Source organism: Pipistrellus hanaki, assembly GCF_964339955.1.
Source record: "Pipistrellus hanaki genome assembly, chromosome: 2".
NCBI classification, from domain to species: domain Eukaryota; kingdom Metazoa; phylum Chordata; class Mammalia; order Chiroptera; family Vespertilionidae; genus Pipistrellus; species Pipistrellus hanaki.
In genome coordinates, this window is record NC_140504.1 from 197,193,670 (window position 1) to 197,210,241 (window position 16,572).

General features: G+C 63.6%; 2 protein-coding genes across 7 annotated transcripts in view; both read right to left on the reverse strand.

Annotated features, from left to right (window-relative positions):
• The window catches only part of PER3 (period circadian regulator 3), a 147,031-nt gene that overhangs the window by 95,969 nt on the left and 34,490 nt on the right, over nucleotides 1–16,572 (reverse strand). The window lies entirely within an intron of this gene.
• CAMTA1 (calmodulin binding transcription activator 1) overlaps nucleotides 1–16,572 on the reverse strand; it is a 540,293-nt gene that overhangs the window by 48,254 nt on the left and 475,467 nt on the right. For all 6 annotated transcript variants that reach the window (XM_084875718.1, XM_084875717.1, XM_084875716.1 and 3 more), the window contains exon 11: nucleotides 13,219–13,353. In XM_084875718.1, coding sequence (XP_084731844.1) covers nucleotides 13,219–13,353 — 135 coding nt within the window. The remainder of the gene's footprint in view (nucleotides 1–13,218; nucleotides 13,354–16,572) is intronic.

The window sequence follows — 16,572 nt, forward strand, 5'->3', positions numbered from 1 at the left end:
ATGTGGTCCTGGGCATGGGCAGCGTGACCTGACACAGCAGGCAGCCCTGTGCCCCGGCTGCAGGGCCTCTGCATTGGTGGTGAGCCGCCTGTGCACGTGGCTGCACGGGTGGGCCCGGGCAGAACCAGCAGACAAACAGCCCACCCAACCTGCAGCTCGGGGAACGAGCACAGACCTGTGGTTTTGGGCCACTAAGCTCGGGGTGGCTGGTGACACAGGGGTCAGTGGTGGGGGGCCATCGGAAGGAAAGGTGCTTGCTACCAGGGCAAAGCCGGCTGGCATGATCGGCGCTGTGGGGGACAGCTGCCAGCTCTGACCGGCAGGAAGGAAGGGATGCGTTGGCCACCAGCTGAGGACTCTCGGAGGAACACAATTCAGAGAGAGCATTCGGACAAGTTGGGTGAAAACACCAGGAACTCATTCTCCCTCACGCCTCACACAGGAAGTCACCCCTTCGCTGCCCCTGGGCTGGATGCACGCTAGGCCAGCGGTCGCCAACCTTTCAGACCTCACGCACCACCAGGGCTCCGTGGACCACGGGTTGGCGACCGCTGTGCTAGGCGATAGAATACGTGCTGGTCTCTGCTCTCGGGCAGCGGGATCAGAGGTGGGCAACCCTCACCGCTCAGGAAGTGGTCCTGCTTGGCCACAAAGCACCCAATGGGCTTTAGCCTCTGACTGCCCTGCGTTTGAATCCCTAGCCATGTGACACAGGACAAGTCACCTGGCCCTCTGAGATCCAGGTTCCTCCTCAGTAAAACGGGGATGGAAACGTCTGGAAAGGTGGGGAGCATGACATTGGTGTCCATGACATTGGATCTCACTACTTAGGTGTCAGCACCTCACCTTAGCTACACAATAGGGTGAGGTGACTTAGTCCATATATGGGCAAGGTAGCCTGCAAGACTGCAGCAGAAGCCCCAGGCTGGGTGTCTGAGTTTCAGCACCACCCCCCCCCCCCACCCGCATGGAGTCTCAGAGGGCAGGCCTGGGCCTGGGGAAAGCTCTCACAACAGAGATGAGGTCCCTTCGGGCAGGACGGCTCATTTTGGGAGAACAGCTCTGTGATGGGCTGAATTATGTCTCCGCAAACCCCCAGCACCTCGGAATGTGTGGGAGATGGGCTTTCAAAGAGGAGATGAATGTGAGGCTGGGAGGGCGGGTCCTAACCCCATCTGAGTGGTGTCCTGGTAAGATGAGGACATGCCCTCAAGAGAAACCAAACCTGCCAACACCTTGATCTTGAACTTCCAGCCCCCTGAACTGTGAGGGATGAAAGTCTGTTGTCTGAGCTGCCTGGCCTGTGGCAGGTTGTGGTGGCCGCCTGAGCTGACTGCGATTGGCACCTTCTAAGCACGGCTCCCCCATGTCCACACACCTCTGCCTGGCTAGGGGCTCCCAGCCCTGCATGCACAGAACTCAGGGGCTGCCATGGCTCCGGTTTGAGGCCACTCTCGCCAAGTCAGGGCCCAAACCCCCTGGAGCCCGCTGGAGAGGAGCTCAGGAAGCGCCAGTACTGGGGTCTGAGAGAGCATCAAGGGGCCCCACGTGTGATCAAGGGGTCACACACGGGGTCACACACAGGGTCTGAGAGAGCATCAAGGGGCCCCACGTGTGATCAAGGGGTCACACACGGGGTCACACACAGGGTCTGAGAGAGCATCAAGGGGCCCACGGGGTCACACACAGGGTCTGAGAGAGCATCAAGGGGCCAGGTGGACTCTCCACGAGGCAGGAAACCCCTTGAGCCGTCGGAGAGGCCGTGTGTGCACTGCGCCCGGCAGAGTCCAGCGGAGTGGCCTGGGAAGGGCGTGTTTGCCCGAGAAGCACTCAGAGCGCGCTCACTGAGACGGCACTGTGTGCTTTCCCGCAGGCCCACACCGCTTTCTTAATGTGGAATCCGGTCAAAGATCCATGAGTGTGTGCGTTGCATGGGTGAGGACAGGGCCCATGACCCCATATCGACACAGAACACCACTCTGAATCACCGAACTGGCTGTTTTGCTACCAACACCTGAGGCGCGTGCCCCTGTCGGCAGCCATGGGCCAGGGCCTGGGAATTGAAATGACTGAGGTCAGGAGGGAGGAGCTGCCTGTCACTCAAGTTGTCTCTCTTGGAGACCGCGGGTCACATCCTGTCGTGGCGCCCCCCACCCCCGTGCCCCCCCACACACAGTGCGGCCAGGACCCCGCACAGGATGTAGCTCACTGGCGTCGGGACCAGTGACGTTGAGAGACACCCCGGTGTCCCAGAGGAGCCCCCGGGAAGTGTCTCAGAATCAGCCCCGCCCCACGGCCCGCTGGGATTGAACGCACTTTCAGGGAACTTAAAGTCACGCCAGGCCGATCACCAGATGTCAAAGGAGCACCCGCTCCCTGTCCTGCTGGCGGCCCCACGGAGGCCGGGGAGGACTGAGGTCTGCGGGTGCCCCTGGGGACCGCGGGCTCAGACTCCCTGCTGCTCTCGCCGAGCCCGAGCTCCCGCTGCTTCCCAAGGTACTTGTCACACGTGCATCAGCCGGTCCAGGTTTGGGCCTGGGGCTGCAGTGCAGCGGGCCGCCCCCCCCCCCGGGCCAGCAGAACCTCCGGGCTGCTACCTAGCACTTCCCCGCAGGGCCTGCTGGGAGCAAGCAGCACGAGCGGGCTTCCACGGCTCCAGCTCCCCCCGGCCCGTATGGCCTTCTGATGGGCCGTGACCCTCCTCGGGCTGACATCATTGGAGCCGGGGTGCATTTTTTATGCCCTGAGAACCCCACGGATTGTTCGCACCACAGAAGACGCCCCAATGGTGCGCCTACGCCTTCCTCTCTCCGACAGGTGAATTACTGCGCAGAAGTGCTCTTTCCGGGCCCCTCCCGGCGGCTCTGAGATCCCCGGGTGCGCCCAGCTGGCCCCACTGCACGGTGAGCCCCATTGCCGGGGGTGCTGGGGGATGGGGAGGGGAGCACTGTTGGAAGAGGGGACACTGGTTCTGGGGCTTCCTCCAGGCTCCCAGCCCCAGCATTGGAGGGGGAGGGGAGACAGGACAGAGGGAGGAGAGGCCAGGGGGAGCTGCGCACGACCCCGCAGCTGAAAACGGAGCCATGGAGAGCCCTCGGTGAGGGGAACAGGCTGGGGCCAGGGGATCATCTGAGGATGGAGGTGGTTTACTGAGTACCAGGGGCTGTGGCACAGGTGAGCAATTCAGAGAGGTAATTGTATAATAACTGTAGCCGTCAGAGGCGCCTGGAATTTCTCATTTGATTTCACATTGGGGCAGACGGATCCGCAATCCAGTTAATTTCACATCTCGACCCAGGAACCCTGGGACTCTGCACAGTACTCTCTGTAGAAGACAGAGTATTCACCCACCCCATTTGCTTTTCCCTTCCCTTCCCAGCTCCTGTGAGCTGAGGGAGAACTCTCTGTTCTCAGCAGGTGGCCCCTTAAAAGCGCTGGCGGCAGCCGCCCTGGGCACATCGGATAACGGAGGTTGGGGCCAAGCATCTGCATTCTTGTCTTGGGTCCTTTGACTGAAACCTGTCCAGCGACAGGGAGACCAGGAGGTGGCGATGGTGCCGGGTCCGATGTGGACACCCTCCCTGGTCTGGTTCTGACATCACGGATGCCCCAGCCCTTTAGAGCTGAGATCAGTTAGCAGTGAGGACAGTGGTCACAAGGACACCACTGGCTGTCCATCCACCCTTCTGTCCATCCATCCACCCATCTGTCCATTCACCACCCATCCATCCATCCATGTATCCATCTACCCACCCAAGCATCAATCCCTTGCGAAACCTATTGTGTTCCTGGCATCTTGGGACACATTGATAATTAAGACGAAAGTCCTTAGCCTCAGCACTCTGCATAGTCTCACCTTGTCAATTTCAGCCACACCTCTGGACAATTTCATCCAATGCCACCTCCACGCAGGCACCCGCAGACTTCTCTCCCCTGCCCAGTGCTTCTCCGAGCTCTGGAGCCTACGTCCTCACACCTGCTATTGCATTTCCATGGGGGTTCCGGGGGTGGGGGTGTCCCAAAGGTCCTTCAAACTCCACCCAATTCATGGCTGGTCCTCTCCGTCTCTAACCCACCTACAAGCCTACTGAGTCCACCTCCTGAATGCTTCCTGCCTGTCCCCTCTCTTCAGCACCTCCAGGTCCAGCAGCATGTCCAGCCTGGAGGGCTCACTGGTCTACCTCCCCTGGCTCCAGCCCCGTCCATCCATTCTCCATGCGGGGGATACAGGCACTTCTCAAAATGCCAACCTGGCCACGTCACCGCCTCCCAAACCCTCAGTGCCTGGCCTCTCCTTGGGGATAGAGCCGGGGCCACAGTGTCCGTACCTGAGTGTCCCTCCCTGAATGTCCCTCCAACCTGCCCGGTCTGACCCCGCCTCCCTCTCCCCTACCCTGGCCTCACGGGCTCCCTCCGCCAGAGCTCTCTGCATGGCCGCTCCCTCCGCCTGGAGCGCTCCTGCCTCGCCTCTTCCTGGAGGCGACTCCTGCTCGTCCTTCATCCTTCAGATCGCAGCCTTAGGCTCGTGTCCTCAGACTCTCTCCCCCGCCCCCCACCCAGACCTGCCTAGGACCTGCCCCTGCCCCGCCTGGGACAAGGTGCCCACGTGCTTCTCTGTGCAAAGCCTGAGGGTCAGGTCTGACGTTCCCTCCACTGGGAGGGGAGCTGGGGGAGCTCAAGGACCTCCCTGTTCTCATTCACCTGTTTTGGGTCCGGCTCTGAGCCCAACGCCGGCCCCTAACCTCCATGCCGGTGAGGGACAGAATGCTCGCAGAGAGAACCTGCTAGCGGAGGAGCTGACGGAGCGGACGGGGAGGCCGGTGAGAAGACGGCGCCCGGCCTGTGGGGGAATGCGACGAGGGGGGAGTCAGCTTTTACAGTGGCCTCTGGGCCTCAGAGTGGCCACTTCCAACAGAGCAGGAGTTCTCTGAAACGGCTCAGGGAAAGGACTGAGGAGCCAGGGGGAACAGCAGGTGCAAAGGCTCAGAGGTAAGGAGCCGCATGGCACGTTTGGGCAGGCCTGAGGACTGGGGGAGTGGAGCGGAGAGCACTGTGCAGGGGGAGGCAGAGCCACCGCTGAGCTGAGAAGGACGGGCTGAGGTCAGCTCACAGACCCTGTATTCCACCTGGAGACTCAGTGTTCATTCATCCCGACCTTCCCTCAGAGCGGCCCCCCTGCCCCCCCAAGGCCCTGTGCGTCCCGCACTCCCAGCTCTCGTTCCCGGTTACAGGTGCTGGTGCTCTGGCCCGTCTCTCCTATTGGGCAGCGCCTGGCGCAGCGCCTGGCACAGACGGGTGCCTGTCCAACTCTCCTGAAGGGGGCAGAGGGAGGGCAGCATCGCAAACGAGGAGTCCGGAGGGGCTTCTGCCCTGATTCGGCGAAGGTGGGGGCCACGCCACCCTCTTTTGGGGTGCGGCCCTTCGGGGAGGATGAGCAGGGGACCAGGAGCCGGTGGAGCCCCCCTCCAGCTCTGACTCTCGAGGTCCTGCGTTCGCTCCTGGTGTGTGGACGCGTCCCGCTCCGCCAGGGACTTCTCCCCCTGCCCCCCGCGCTGCTTGTTGAACGGGGACCATGCCGGAGGCCGGCCTGTCCCCCTTTCCGGACAGAGGGCCTGGGTGTCCTGCTGCCCCAGAGGGAGGGGCGAGGGCGCTCGGCGGCGGCTTGGAAGGGATGAGAAACGTGTGTATTTTAGGAGCTTTTAAAGGAGAGCCTTCGCGTGGCAGCCGGGGCTGCTCTGCCTCCCAGGCCCGCGTGGAGCTGGTGGGCGGGAGGTGGCTCCCTCACGGAGTCTGGGACCTCGGGCCGCTTCCTCCTGGAGGCCCAGCCCCGCTCTGCCCCAGCCCCCTCCGTGCTGCCGAGGGTCTGAGTCAGGAGGCCTCAGACCACGGCTGCCCTCCCTCCCCTGACCCCCCTCTCCCGCTGGATAAACAGATGCCTCTCCCTTCTTCCCAGGAGGCGCCTTTGGGAGCCAGGCCTGCGAGAGGCTCAGGACCCCAGCAGCACGTGGCCTGGCCTGGCAGGTCCCTCCTTGGCCACTCCCCCAGGGCTCAGTTTTGCCGGAGGCTTTTCTTCGAGGCTCCTGCCTTCTGATCGCCGCCGGCCTGTGTCCCAACACTGTGGCAGGAAGATGGCGTTCGGCGTAAAACACCAGAGTGAGTGCCATTGCCCAGCAGGCAGCTGGCCATCTCATCTTCCGGCCCATCCACAGGGCTGGCTCCTGCATCCATGGCAACCAGACAGCAGCCTCCGGGGGTCTGACATCCACCGAGCTGTCAGGGCGAGGCACAGTCTGTTCCTGTTTCAGGGCTCACCTCTGGCTCCTGCACGCCAACGGGGGCAGAGGGAGCACGTTATCCCGGTGCCCGGTACCTGGTGCCCGGAGCAGAGTGGGATGTCCCCGAGCCTGTGGGCGGGGAGCTGTTTTCCGGCTGCAGACCGAGCAGAGGTCGGGCAGAGAAGCAGGCCCAGGTCTGGTCCTCTCGCTGCAGGAGGAGGGGCCGAGGTGGTGGAGGCACGGATCGGCTGGGCCGGGGAGTCTGCGAGGCACCAGGTACTTCCTGTGGCCCAGGCGGAGGATGCATGGCTCTGAGCTCACAGACAGGCTGGCACATTCTTATCCGGAGTTACGGCCGTTTCTCTGGGTTCTCCAAACTCCCGCTGCCCTCTCCTGCCTCCGGGCTTCCCACGTGCGCCTTCCTCACGGACGCTGTGCCCCCTCTCCTGGCATCTGCCAGGGCTTCTCCTACCCCGGCCGGGTCCTCCTCTCCTTCCCCGGCTCTGGCTGCTGCTCCTCAGCCCCTTGGCCATCCCTGCTCTGCTTGACATGCAAATACTGGGGAGCCCGTGGCTCCCTGCACCCCTCCCCTCCTTCACCCGATTCTCTCACGGAGCAAGCGCATTTAGACGGAAACTCCACCTCTGAGCTCCGGACCCCCATGTTTCATTTCTGTTCCGGCCTCTCCTTGGCCCGCAGACTTTCAAACCCAACCATGTACCTGGCGATGCCGACATGGCCGCCGACTGAGACAGGACCAAGCCAAACCCTGGATTCCCTGCCTCCCGGACCTGCTTCTCCAGCTCCTCCCTCTCAGAACAGGGTCCACCGAGCCCCAGCTGTTCCAGCCCCCCATCTGGGCACGGCCCCCCCTCCTGCTCTCATCCTCCACCTTCGTCACCAGCCCAACCTGCACCCTGCCTCCAGACGCCTCCGCTGTCTCTGGGGCTCACCATGACCAGCCCCCGGAGCCACCATCACCTCCCGCCTGCGTGGTGCCATTCATTGGTGACGGAGGAGGGAGGAGTGCGTGGGGGTCTCAGGGGGCACCCACTCTCCTTGCAGCAGCCGGGGGCTTGAAAACACCCCCGAGTATGGCCACTCCCCTGCTTAGAGCCCTCCACGGCCCGGTTTTATCCTCAGGATACACCCAGCTCCCTGCCGTGGTGGGCGGCCCCGGGCCCCTTCTCCTGCGCTTCCCGACTCCTCAGCGCCCCCAGCGCCTGGCTCCTTCCCTCTCTGGGGACGTAGCTCTTGCTATTCCCTCTGCCTGAACGTGATCTTGGTGGCCAGCTCCTCCTGTCACTTGTCCTCCCACAGAGGCCTCCTCTGACCCCGACCTCAGGGAGCCACCTGGCACCCTCGGCCAGGCCACCCTCTTCAGCGCCCTGAGAGTTGCCACCAGAATAACGGTCCTGGAGCTGGGGCAGCGCCTGGCACCCCGGACGACGGGAGAGCCAATAGCCTGGCAGCAGGAGAGACCCAGGAGCTGACCGGCCTCCGTGTGTCCCAGGCCCACGGCAGGGGACCGCCCCCTTCTAACGGACGGGGATGCCCCCTGTACCATTGCTTCTGGCCTCCAAAGTGCCCCAGGTGCAAGAGGGGGTGGGTCCCTGGCTTTGACTGAGGGTCTAAGCCAAGGTGCTCTTTACAGTCAGGGCTATTCAACGATGTCGGCATCTTTGCTTACAAACGCGGGGAACTCTGCATTCTACTCCGTAAGACAGGCCGTCTCTGCGTCAGCCCAACAGGGCGTTTCAGTGACTTACAGCCACATGACGGAAGCTTTGTCCCTCCCCCACATCATCTGGCCAACATGACGTCCCTGGACCGCGTTCCCTGGTCCTGCGTGTTCCCCCTGGGGGTGGCTGAGGACATGGTGTGCTGGAGAGGGTGGTGGGGGAGGGGGACTGGCCCTTCTGCGGAGGGAGGGAGGGAGCCAGGCTGGGAGTGGTGGTGCGGACACCCCAGCAGGATACCCCAAGTGTCATCAAGGGAGGGGACCGTCCTCCCTGATGCCACTGGACTGCGCCCTGGTCTCTGGGTCAGCGTGGTCTCTGCTCCTGGCGGTGGAGCTGCCGCTAGAACCAGCCTTCGGGGCGAGGCTGGCAGGACCACGGCCACGAGCCAGGGCCAGGCAGCCAGGGATGAGGAGGCAGAGCTGGGAACCACCCAGCAACGTGTCTCCCGTCTGCTTGACCAGAGAGCCCAGCAGGGAGGCCGAGTCTTGCTTTTCCTTCTCTCTCTCGCTTTTTAAAATGTCACCCGAGGATATTTTCCACTGATTTTTTAGAGAGATTGGGAGAGAGAGGGAAAGACCGAGAGAAACATCGATGTGAGAGAAATACATTGATTGGTTGACTCCTGCATGTTCTCGGACCAGGGCCCAGGCCGGGGAGGAGCCTGCAACCGAGGTACATGCCCATGACCAGAATAGAACCCAGGACCCTTCGGTCTGCAAGCCGACACTCTATCCACTGAGCAACACCGGCTAAGGTGCCTTTCCTCCTCTTCACCTCCTCAGATGGGAGCAAGCCTGGTCTTTCGGGATGTCTAACCCGGAGCCAGGCTGCCCCAAGGTCAGCAGGCCAGGTAGGCTCCTCTGGCCCCAGCTGGAGGAGCACTGCGAGGGCAGCTGCTCTGCCCTGAGGCTTCCGCAGGCACCAGGGTGAGGTGTGAGTGCTGGCCCCTGTTCTCCCCTCTGCCTGGAGGACAAGGCCCCTCCCAGACCCAGGTCAGCAGGAGGCTGGCCCAGGTGGCCGCTGGCTGAACCCCTGAAAGCTGCCTCCACACCTCTCTCCAGGCCTCTCACCCAGGCAGGCGGCTCAGCTGCCCACAAGCAGTCCGAAAGAGCCTAAGGTTAAGTGGCTTAGTGGGGCTCTGAGGGGGAGGTCCGTGGGGTAGGGGCAGGGCCAGGCCTGGAGGGAATCAGTGACTAAGAGAGAATGTAGGGATCCGTTATAGGGTTAAGCCTCCTACTGACCTGCTGGCAAAGCCGCACACAAGTCCCAGCGTGGAGGGCACAGCCCTCTAAGCATAATTAAACTTGATCTTGCGCCTGCTCCCTAGATCTTTCCTGGGTAGCTAGTGGGCTGTGGGAGGGGCAGCAAGTGCTGCCAAAACAAGTGAAACTCACAAGAACACTGGAAATTGTCTTGTTTGTCTCTGACCATAAAATAAAGCATCAGCTTTGCAATCTGGGTCTGTTCTCTGGCCTCAGCCAGGCACAGAAGATCCACCTGGACCCAGCTTATTCTCTTTGTCTGTCTTTTCTTCATCCTTCACCGGCCCTCCCTCAGGCTTGCCGAACCCTTGGTTGTGCTGGCATGGGCACAAGAGAAGGCAGAGGGCACCGGAGGTTCCGCTCACCTCTCTTGCAGGGATGGGGGTCGCCTGCAGCCAGCTGCGGGCCTGCCCTGTCCCTCTGCTCCAGAGCTGCCTGATTTATTCTCTTTGCAAACACAGGCAGGGCCGTCTAAACAGACAGCACATCCTCTCTGCGCTCAGCACTGCCCTGGCGGTCTGTATCCGCAGGACCCATGGCGGACAAGTGACCCTTCCCGGAGCCCCTCCCCAAACCTCCTCCAGGGGACAGACACCTCCTGCCTGGCTGCCTCTGTCCGGGGAGAGGCGCCCATTGCGTCACCAGACACATGCTGGCCATCCCAGACCATGTCCGCTGGGTCCTGGTGCCAATGGCCTGGGGACCCCTGTTCTCCATCTGGACCTCTGGGGGAAGAGATGGTGTACTGTAAACGGTAGTTCCGGGCGTCCTGCTCCCCCTCCCTGCTTCCTGCGTGCTCCTCCCAGTCCCCTTTAGCCTGGCTGATGCCTGCTCGGTCCGAGGTCTCAGCGAGGGTCACTGCCCCCGGAACCCTTCCCGCCCAATGAGCCGGATTAAGTTCTGTGTACGTGCCACCGGGAGGCATCCATTCACTCATGCCAGCCTTCACCACCCACAACACTGCGGCCCCCGACTGCGCCCAGCCTGTGTGAGGCGGGGCCTGGGCCCCCGCAGCGCACACGGGGGCGGGAGAAGGCAGAAGCCCTCTGGGGCCGGGGGACACCTGCAGCTCCAGTGACCCGGAGGGCGGAGCCCCCGCAGGTGGGCCTGGAGCCAGCTAGATGGTCTCAGCCTGTGGCACCCCCTCTTCCCTCCTCCCCCATTTCTTTGCTCTGTCTCTCCGCCTGGTTGGCTGCACCCAGCTGAGACTGGGGGGAGGGGGAGTTATGGGATCCCTGCGCTTAAGCCCCTTCAGCGGGGACCCTCGCCCCGCACCAGGCTGGCTGCTCAGACAGACACAGGGTCAAAGGCGGCACCGCGGCTGCTTCGATCTCCGGGATGCTCTGCGCACCGCCCCTCCCCCAGCCCTCAGTCTGCAGACAAAGCCCCGGAAAACAATCCAAGGAAGGCAGACACGTTCTTCCCCAGACATCCCCTCTGGGGTGGGAGTGGGGGGCAGGGAGCGCCCCTGGGACTGGGCCGGGGCTGCTGATGGAGGGAAACAGGCTGGGCGGCTGGAGCTGTGCCTGTGTGCTCCCTGCTGGTCCCCAGGCTGGAGCCGGCCCTCCCCGGCGGCACCGCAGTCCCAGTCCCGGCGCGTGGGCGCGGCTGCCGGCTGGCGCTGCATCGCACTGCACTGCGGCGGCGCTGGGCGGGGCACATGCGTACACGCGTGTGAGCCCATGCATGCATGTGCGCGTGTCCGTGCGCGTGTGTGTGCGTGCCCGCGCGCTCCCGAGCTCCGGGCTGCGGCCCCTCGCCCCCGCCCCTTCCCACCAGCACCTCGGGCTCCCAGGGAGACTTTGCCTAGCAACCGTGGGGGCGGGCGGGAGGGGCCGAGGAGAGGGTGCTGGAGGGAGAGGAGGGGAGCGGAGGGGGAAAGAGGGGGAGGAGGGGAGAGGATGGCTTCTCATAGGCTCCTTGCAGCGCTCCCCCCTCCCTTCTGCCCCTGTCGCAGCGCTGGGTTCTGTTCTCCCCCCTCCCCGCCCCCCGTTATTTATCAGGCTGGGCGAGGCTGGGGGAGGCTGGGAAAAGGATCCTGGGGGAGATAAGGCACTTGTGCTCATTCGTTCGGGAACAAAAGGAGGGAGCCATCACGGCTCTCCCACGCAGGGCGGGTCTCACGGTGCCTCTGTCCTGGCCACCTTCTCCTCCCATTACCCCATTACCCGAGAGGACCCTGGCACCCCATTACCTGAGAGGACCCTGGCACCCCATTACCCGAGAGGACCCTGGCCCAGACCCAAGGGGAAGGGACGCTCGGTCCTTCAGGGCTGATCTTCGCTCACACCCCCCCCCCCCCCCCCGCACGTCCCCTCCCCACTGGTCCCGGATTCTGCCCTGGCCGCAGGCTAATTTCCCTGGAGCCAAGCTCTGGGCCCAGGGAGGGGGCTGGAGACCAGGCGTCCAGCTGGCCGCAGGCCTGCCGCCCGGGGAGGCCGGTGTGACCCAGGACTCGGGGTGTGCTGTCACCAAGCAGTTAGAGTGCTTCCTTCCCAAGGCCTCCACCACAGCACCCTCTTCCCCTGCGGCCGCCCCGTGCAGCTGGGATTAGGCTCCAAAGGACTCCATCTCCGGGGCAGGTCCAGCCCACCCTGGTCCCAGCACCCTCCAGGCCGCCCTGCGAGGGACCTGCTCCCTCAGGGAGAGCCAGGGCTCAGTGGAGTTCCCAGCGCGATTCCCACTTGTCCTGCAAAACCAAAACTGGATTTCCTGACCTGGCACCCTGGCCAGCCTGCCCTGCCCTGTCACTCCCTGCGGGTCACCCTCGTGGCTCTGGCTGGCTCAGCCTTCGCCAGGGTGGCTGCCAAGGCTGGCCTGTGCGCCCAGGCGGCCACTGCCAGGGTGCAGATGCCCACTGACCCAGAGCCACCTCCCGGAACAGCTCAGAGGGCTCAGCGGCTGCCAGGCACCCTGTCACTGCGGGGCGGGGACTGGGCCGAGCTGAGGTCTGCACCCTGGGGGGCTCAGGAAAGCTGGCAGGGCATGTGCCAGGCCTAGACACCCGCCAGCAGCCAGCAGCCAGGGGAGTCTGGGGGGACAAGGCAGAGGGCCTGTGGAGAGGGGAGGGTGCTCAGGAACTGGCCCGGCAGAGGGCCCCGGCGGCTTAGCCAGGCCCCAGCAGTGAGGCCGGCGAGGGCTCCAGGGACGCGCCCACAGACTGGCACTCCGCAGGCTGCCCTGGACCTGAGGTCCCGTGCAGCCATCTTCCCCGCCACCCCTCCCCGTCCGGGTGCAGAGACTATCGCCCAGCACCCAGGCCAACCCCAGGCTTCTCCTCAGCATGGCCATGCCCGGAAGGGCACCTTCCGAGCTCAGCGGCCCCGCCCACCTCCGGCAGCCGCTCTGTGCCCAGGCCCTGGTGCCCCAGGGGGAGCAGCGAACAGTCACCAGCCCCACTGACGAGGCCCGCAGCCCCCCGTGGAGGCTGTTGGGGCTCCCTGGCCCTCCCCCTCAGCCACAGACAATCCTGGGTATTCCAGATGCCCTCCAGGCAGAGGGGGAGTAAAACGAGCTCAGAAACGGGGACGGTCTGCCAGGGTGTCGCTGAGGAGGCTTGCTCCTTACGCTGAGAAGCAGAGCATCAACAGGCTCCTCAGGTCCGGGCTAGAGGCCAGCCCAGCCTCCCTCCCTCTGTCTCTGAGTCCGGCTGATGACGGCCTCCGGGCGCTTCAGGGGACAGCGGGGCAGCGGAGGGTGCCGGGACCCTCTGCCCGGGGTCTGTCCAGAGAAGGGCCTCGTAGCAGCCGGGGGGCTTGTCCGGCCACTCGGATCCGGACCCGCTGGCAGGATGACAGCTGCAGGCCAAGCTCACATGCTCCTCTGGCCCCGGAGACACCCGCTGAGGGCGGAGACCCAGCCAGGCCTCGGGGGGTGGACCCCATACTTCCTCCTGCCCACACCTGCCCCCGTGTCCCCCTCCCACGGCGCCGCCCTTACCGTCTAGGGACAGCCAGTCATGCTGCGAGGAAGGGAGCGTGGGCAGGGCCCGGGCTTTGTACTCGAACACCACGGAGTTGGAGATGATCTGGTTGTTGAAGGCAACTTGTAGGGTCACGAGGCCAGTGTCGTGGGCTGAAAGCAAAACAGAGCGGTCAGGACGGGGTGGGTTCCCTGCATCCCGGGGGCCATCGGGGACCCGAAGCCCCCCTCTAGGACCCTTTCCCGGGGAACCCCAGCGGCCTGCTCATCCCCGAGGCCCAGCGGCTGTGCTGCTTCTTCCAGTAGCCTTCCTTAGACCCTGTCATGCCACCCGCATTGTCATTGTCTCTGCCTCTCTGCTCCCGTGAGGGCATGGACGGGAGCTTCATGCAGGGCTGCTGCATGAGTGAGTGAGTGAGTGAGTGAGTGAATGAGTGAGCGAGTGAGTGAATGAGCAAGTGAGTGAATGAGTGAGTGAGTGAATGAGTGAGTGAGTGAATGAGTGAGTGAGTGAGTGGTGAGTGAATGAGTGGTGAGTGAGTGAGTGAGTGTATGAGTGAATGAATGAGTGAATGAGTGAGTGAGTGAATAAGTGAGTGAATGAGTGAGTGAGTGAGTGAATGAGTGAGTGAGTGAGTGAATGAGTGAGTGAGTGAGTGAGTGGTGAGTGAATGAGTGGTGAGTGAATGAGTGAGTGAGAGTGAATGAGTGAATGAGTGAATGAGTGAGTGGTGAGTGGTGAGTGAGAGTGAATGAGTGAGTGAATGAGCGAGTGGATGAGTGAGTGGTAAGTGAATGAGTGAGTGAGTGGTGAGTGAATGAGTGAGTGAGTGAATGAGTGAGTGAGAGTGAATGAGTGAGTGAGTGAGTGAGTGGTGAGTGGTGAGTGAATGAGTGAATGGTGAGTGGTGAGCGGTGAGTGAGAGTGAATGTCCCGGTGGCCGACCGACCTCTCCGCTGTCCCATCCCCTCGGGCAGGGCACGGTGTCCTTTGTGCTTCTCCTCTGTGTCGCCTGCCCCTGCCAGCTCCTCCTGACTCACTGACACGGCCTCGCGTGTATTTTTAGAAGTTCTTTGCCTCCCTGAGGAGCAGAGCTCCGGGTGCTCTGGGCCCCGGGGTGCTGGCGTGAGTGTGTGCCCCCGCCCGCGCCAGCCAGCAGGCTCCGGAGGCAGCCGTGGGGCTCCTGGGCTGGCTGGGCCCACGGAGGCGGGTGAGGAACTGAGAGACTATCGCGAGCGAGAGGCGAGCCCACCCGCGGAGGCCCGCTTTGTTCTGGGGTGAGGCCGCGGCCGTGGGTCCCTGCTGAAACCTTGGGGCTGCGGCCTGGAGGCCCTGGTGACTGTGAAGGTGGGGGTCCCGCCCGCAGGCCTGGCCCCAAAGGCACCGGGCCCTGTGCTCTCCGCCCCGTTTTTCTGGAACCGCCGATGCCAGCACTGGGGCCTCTGGGGACGGATTCCAGGAGGACACACACGGGATCGTGTTACTGTTTGGACGCGGTCTCAGGAGCTCAGCCTGGGGGAGGCGGTCCAGGCCAGCTGCTCCCCGGGCAGAGCAAAGCGCCTCTTCCCCCCGCGGCGGCTCCGCCGGCCTCACTCCCGCGGGGACACGGCTCGCTGACCCGCGCCTCTGTGCAGGGGGCTGCTGCCGTCGCCCCCGGAGCAGGCCTTCAGGAAGGTGCTGCTGGGTGATCAGTGGGGGCCCCGGGGCCGTGCACCTTGATGTGGTCCCTCAGCCCAGGCCACAGGCTTGGCCAGCTGGCTCCATGGTGGGGGCACCGGGCCCCCCGGCCCTCCCACAGCCTCTCTGGGCAGGGGTCCCCAGCCACGTCCGGCCCGGGCAGCCGTCCACTCTGTGGCTACCCGCCTGCTCCGGGGATGAGCCTGGCCACCCACAGGGAGGAAGGATGGCCGGGCACACCCATCTGAGCCCGCCAGCTCTGCTCCTGGGCGAGCCTCCTGCCCCTTGGCTGGCCTCCGGCGGGGCTCAAGGCTCCTCTGTCCCAGACACCCCGGCCGGAGGGTCCTCCTCAGCCGCTGCTCTTCCTCCACCAGCTCCTGGCCCCGCACCCCTGCCGTGTGCGGGAAGGTGGCGGGTTCAAAGGCGGCCTCCCTTCTCCAGGGAGACGGATGGGGAGGACCCGATGCGGGCTCCTGGGTCCCATCCAGCCGCTCCCTCTCACAGGCCCCTCCCACAGTGCTTCCGGGACTCCCTTTCTCTCCCTTGAGCCTGTCCATCCGTGGGTCCTGGGTCCATGCCCTTCTATGGCCTCACGGCCACCACCCTGTCCACGCTGCATCACTCTCACTCAGCCTCCCGCGTGGGCCTCTGCTGGGACCTCAGCACACCGGAGCCTGTGCCTGCGGGGAGGGCACCCGGGCCACAGGCCTATGCTCCATGAAACCAGAGGGAGCCCTGCACCTCGAGTCAGGAAAGGTCACCCCTCTGTTGCCTCCAGAGGTTTCCCTGCCTCTGTTCTTCCTCCCCGCGACCCACCTCCCACACACTCAGAACCACCTTCTCAGACAGAATGTACATCCCTCCCTCCCCGCCTCAAACTGCTTCCTGCGAGCAAAACCCAGCCAAACTCCCTCCCGGGACTTCGGAGAAGGACGGACAGATTTCTCCAGCCTTCTGTGCTCAGCTCCTCCCCCCACCTTTATCTCTCTCCAACCTGCCAAGCCTCTTCCTGCCTCAGGGCCTTTGCACGTCCTCTGCCCTCTGCCTGAGTGCTTCCCCCATCCCTCCCACGCCTGGCTTCATTTCCTCACTCAAATGCCGGCCCTTGCCAGTCTTCCCGAGGTGCTTTAGCAGGCCACCCCGTTTTTCGGGTCCTGATATGACTTCCTCCAGGCCTCTTGCTTATTTCTTGTTTTCTTGTTCTCTGTCTCCTGCAGGAGGCTGTCAGTCCTGGGAGAGCTGGGACGGGGTCTGTCTCCGTCTCACCTTCATGCCCGGGGCCAAGGTCAGTGCCTGGCACGTTGCAGCCGCTCAGGAACTGCGAGCACATTGCTTCGAATCACAGGGCTATTGCTCCCCTCCTTGTGAATTCCATCTTTTTTTCTTTTTAAATGTTTTTTATTGATTGTCTTAGAGTGCGAGGAAGGGAGGGGGAGAGAGATAGAAACAGGGATGAGAGAGGATCATCCATCGGCTGTCTCCTGCACGCCCCCTTCTGAGGATGGAGCCCACAACCCGGGCCTGTGCCCTGACCAGGAATCCAACCGTGACCTCTCGGTTCATAGGTCAATGCTCAACCACCGAGCCGCGCCCTGGGCTTGGGTCTCCTCTCCGGCGTGGACGTGGTCCCAGGGCATCTTCCGCCTTCCGGTGACCCGCAGGCTCCGAACACCACGCCTTCTTGCCGCTGGCTC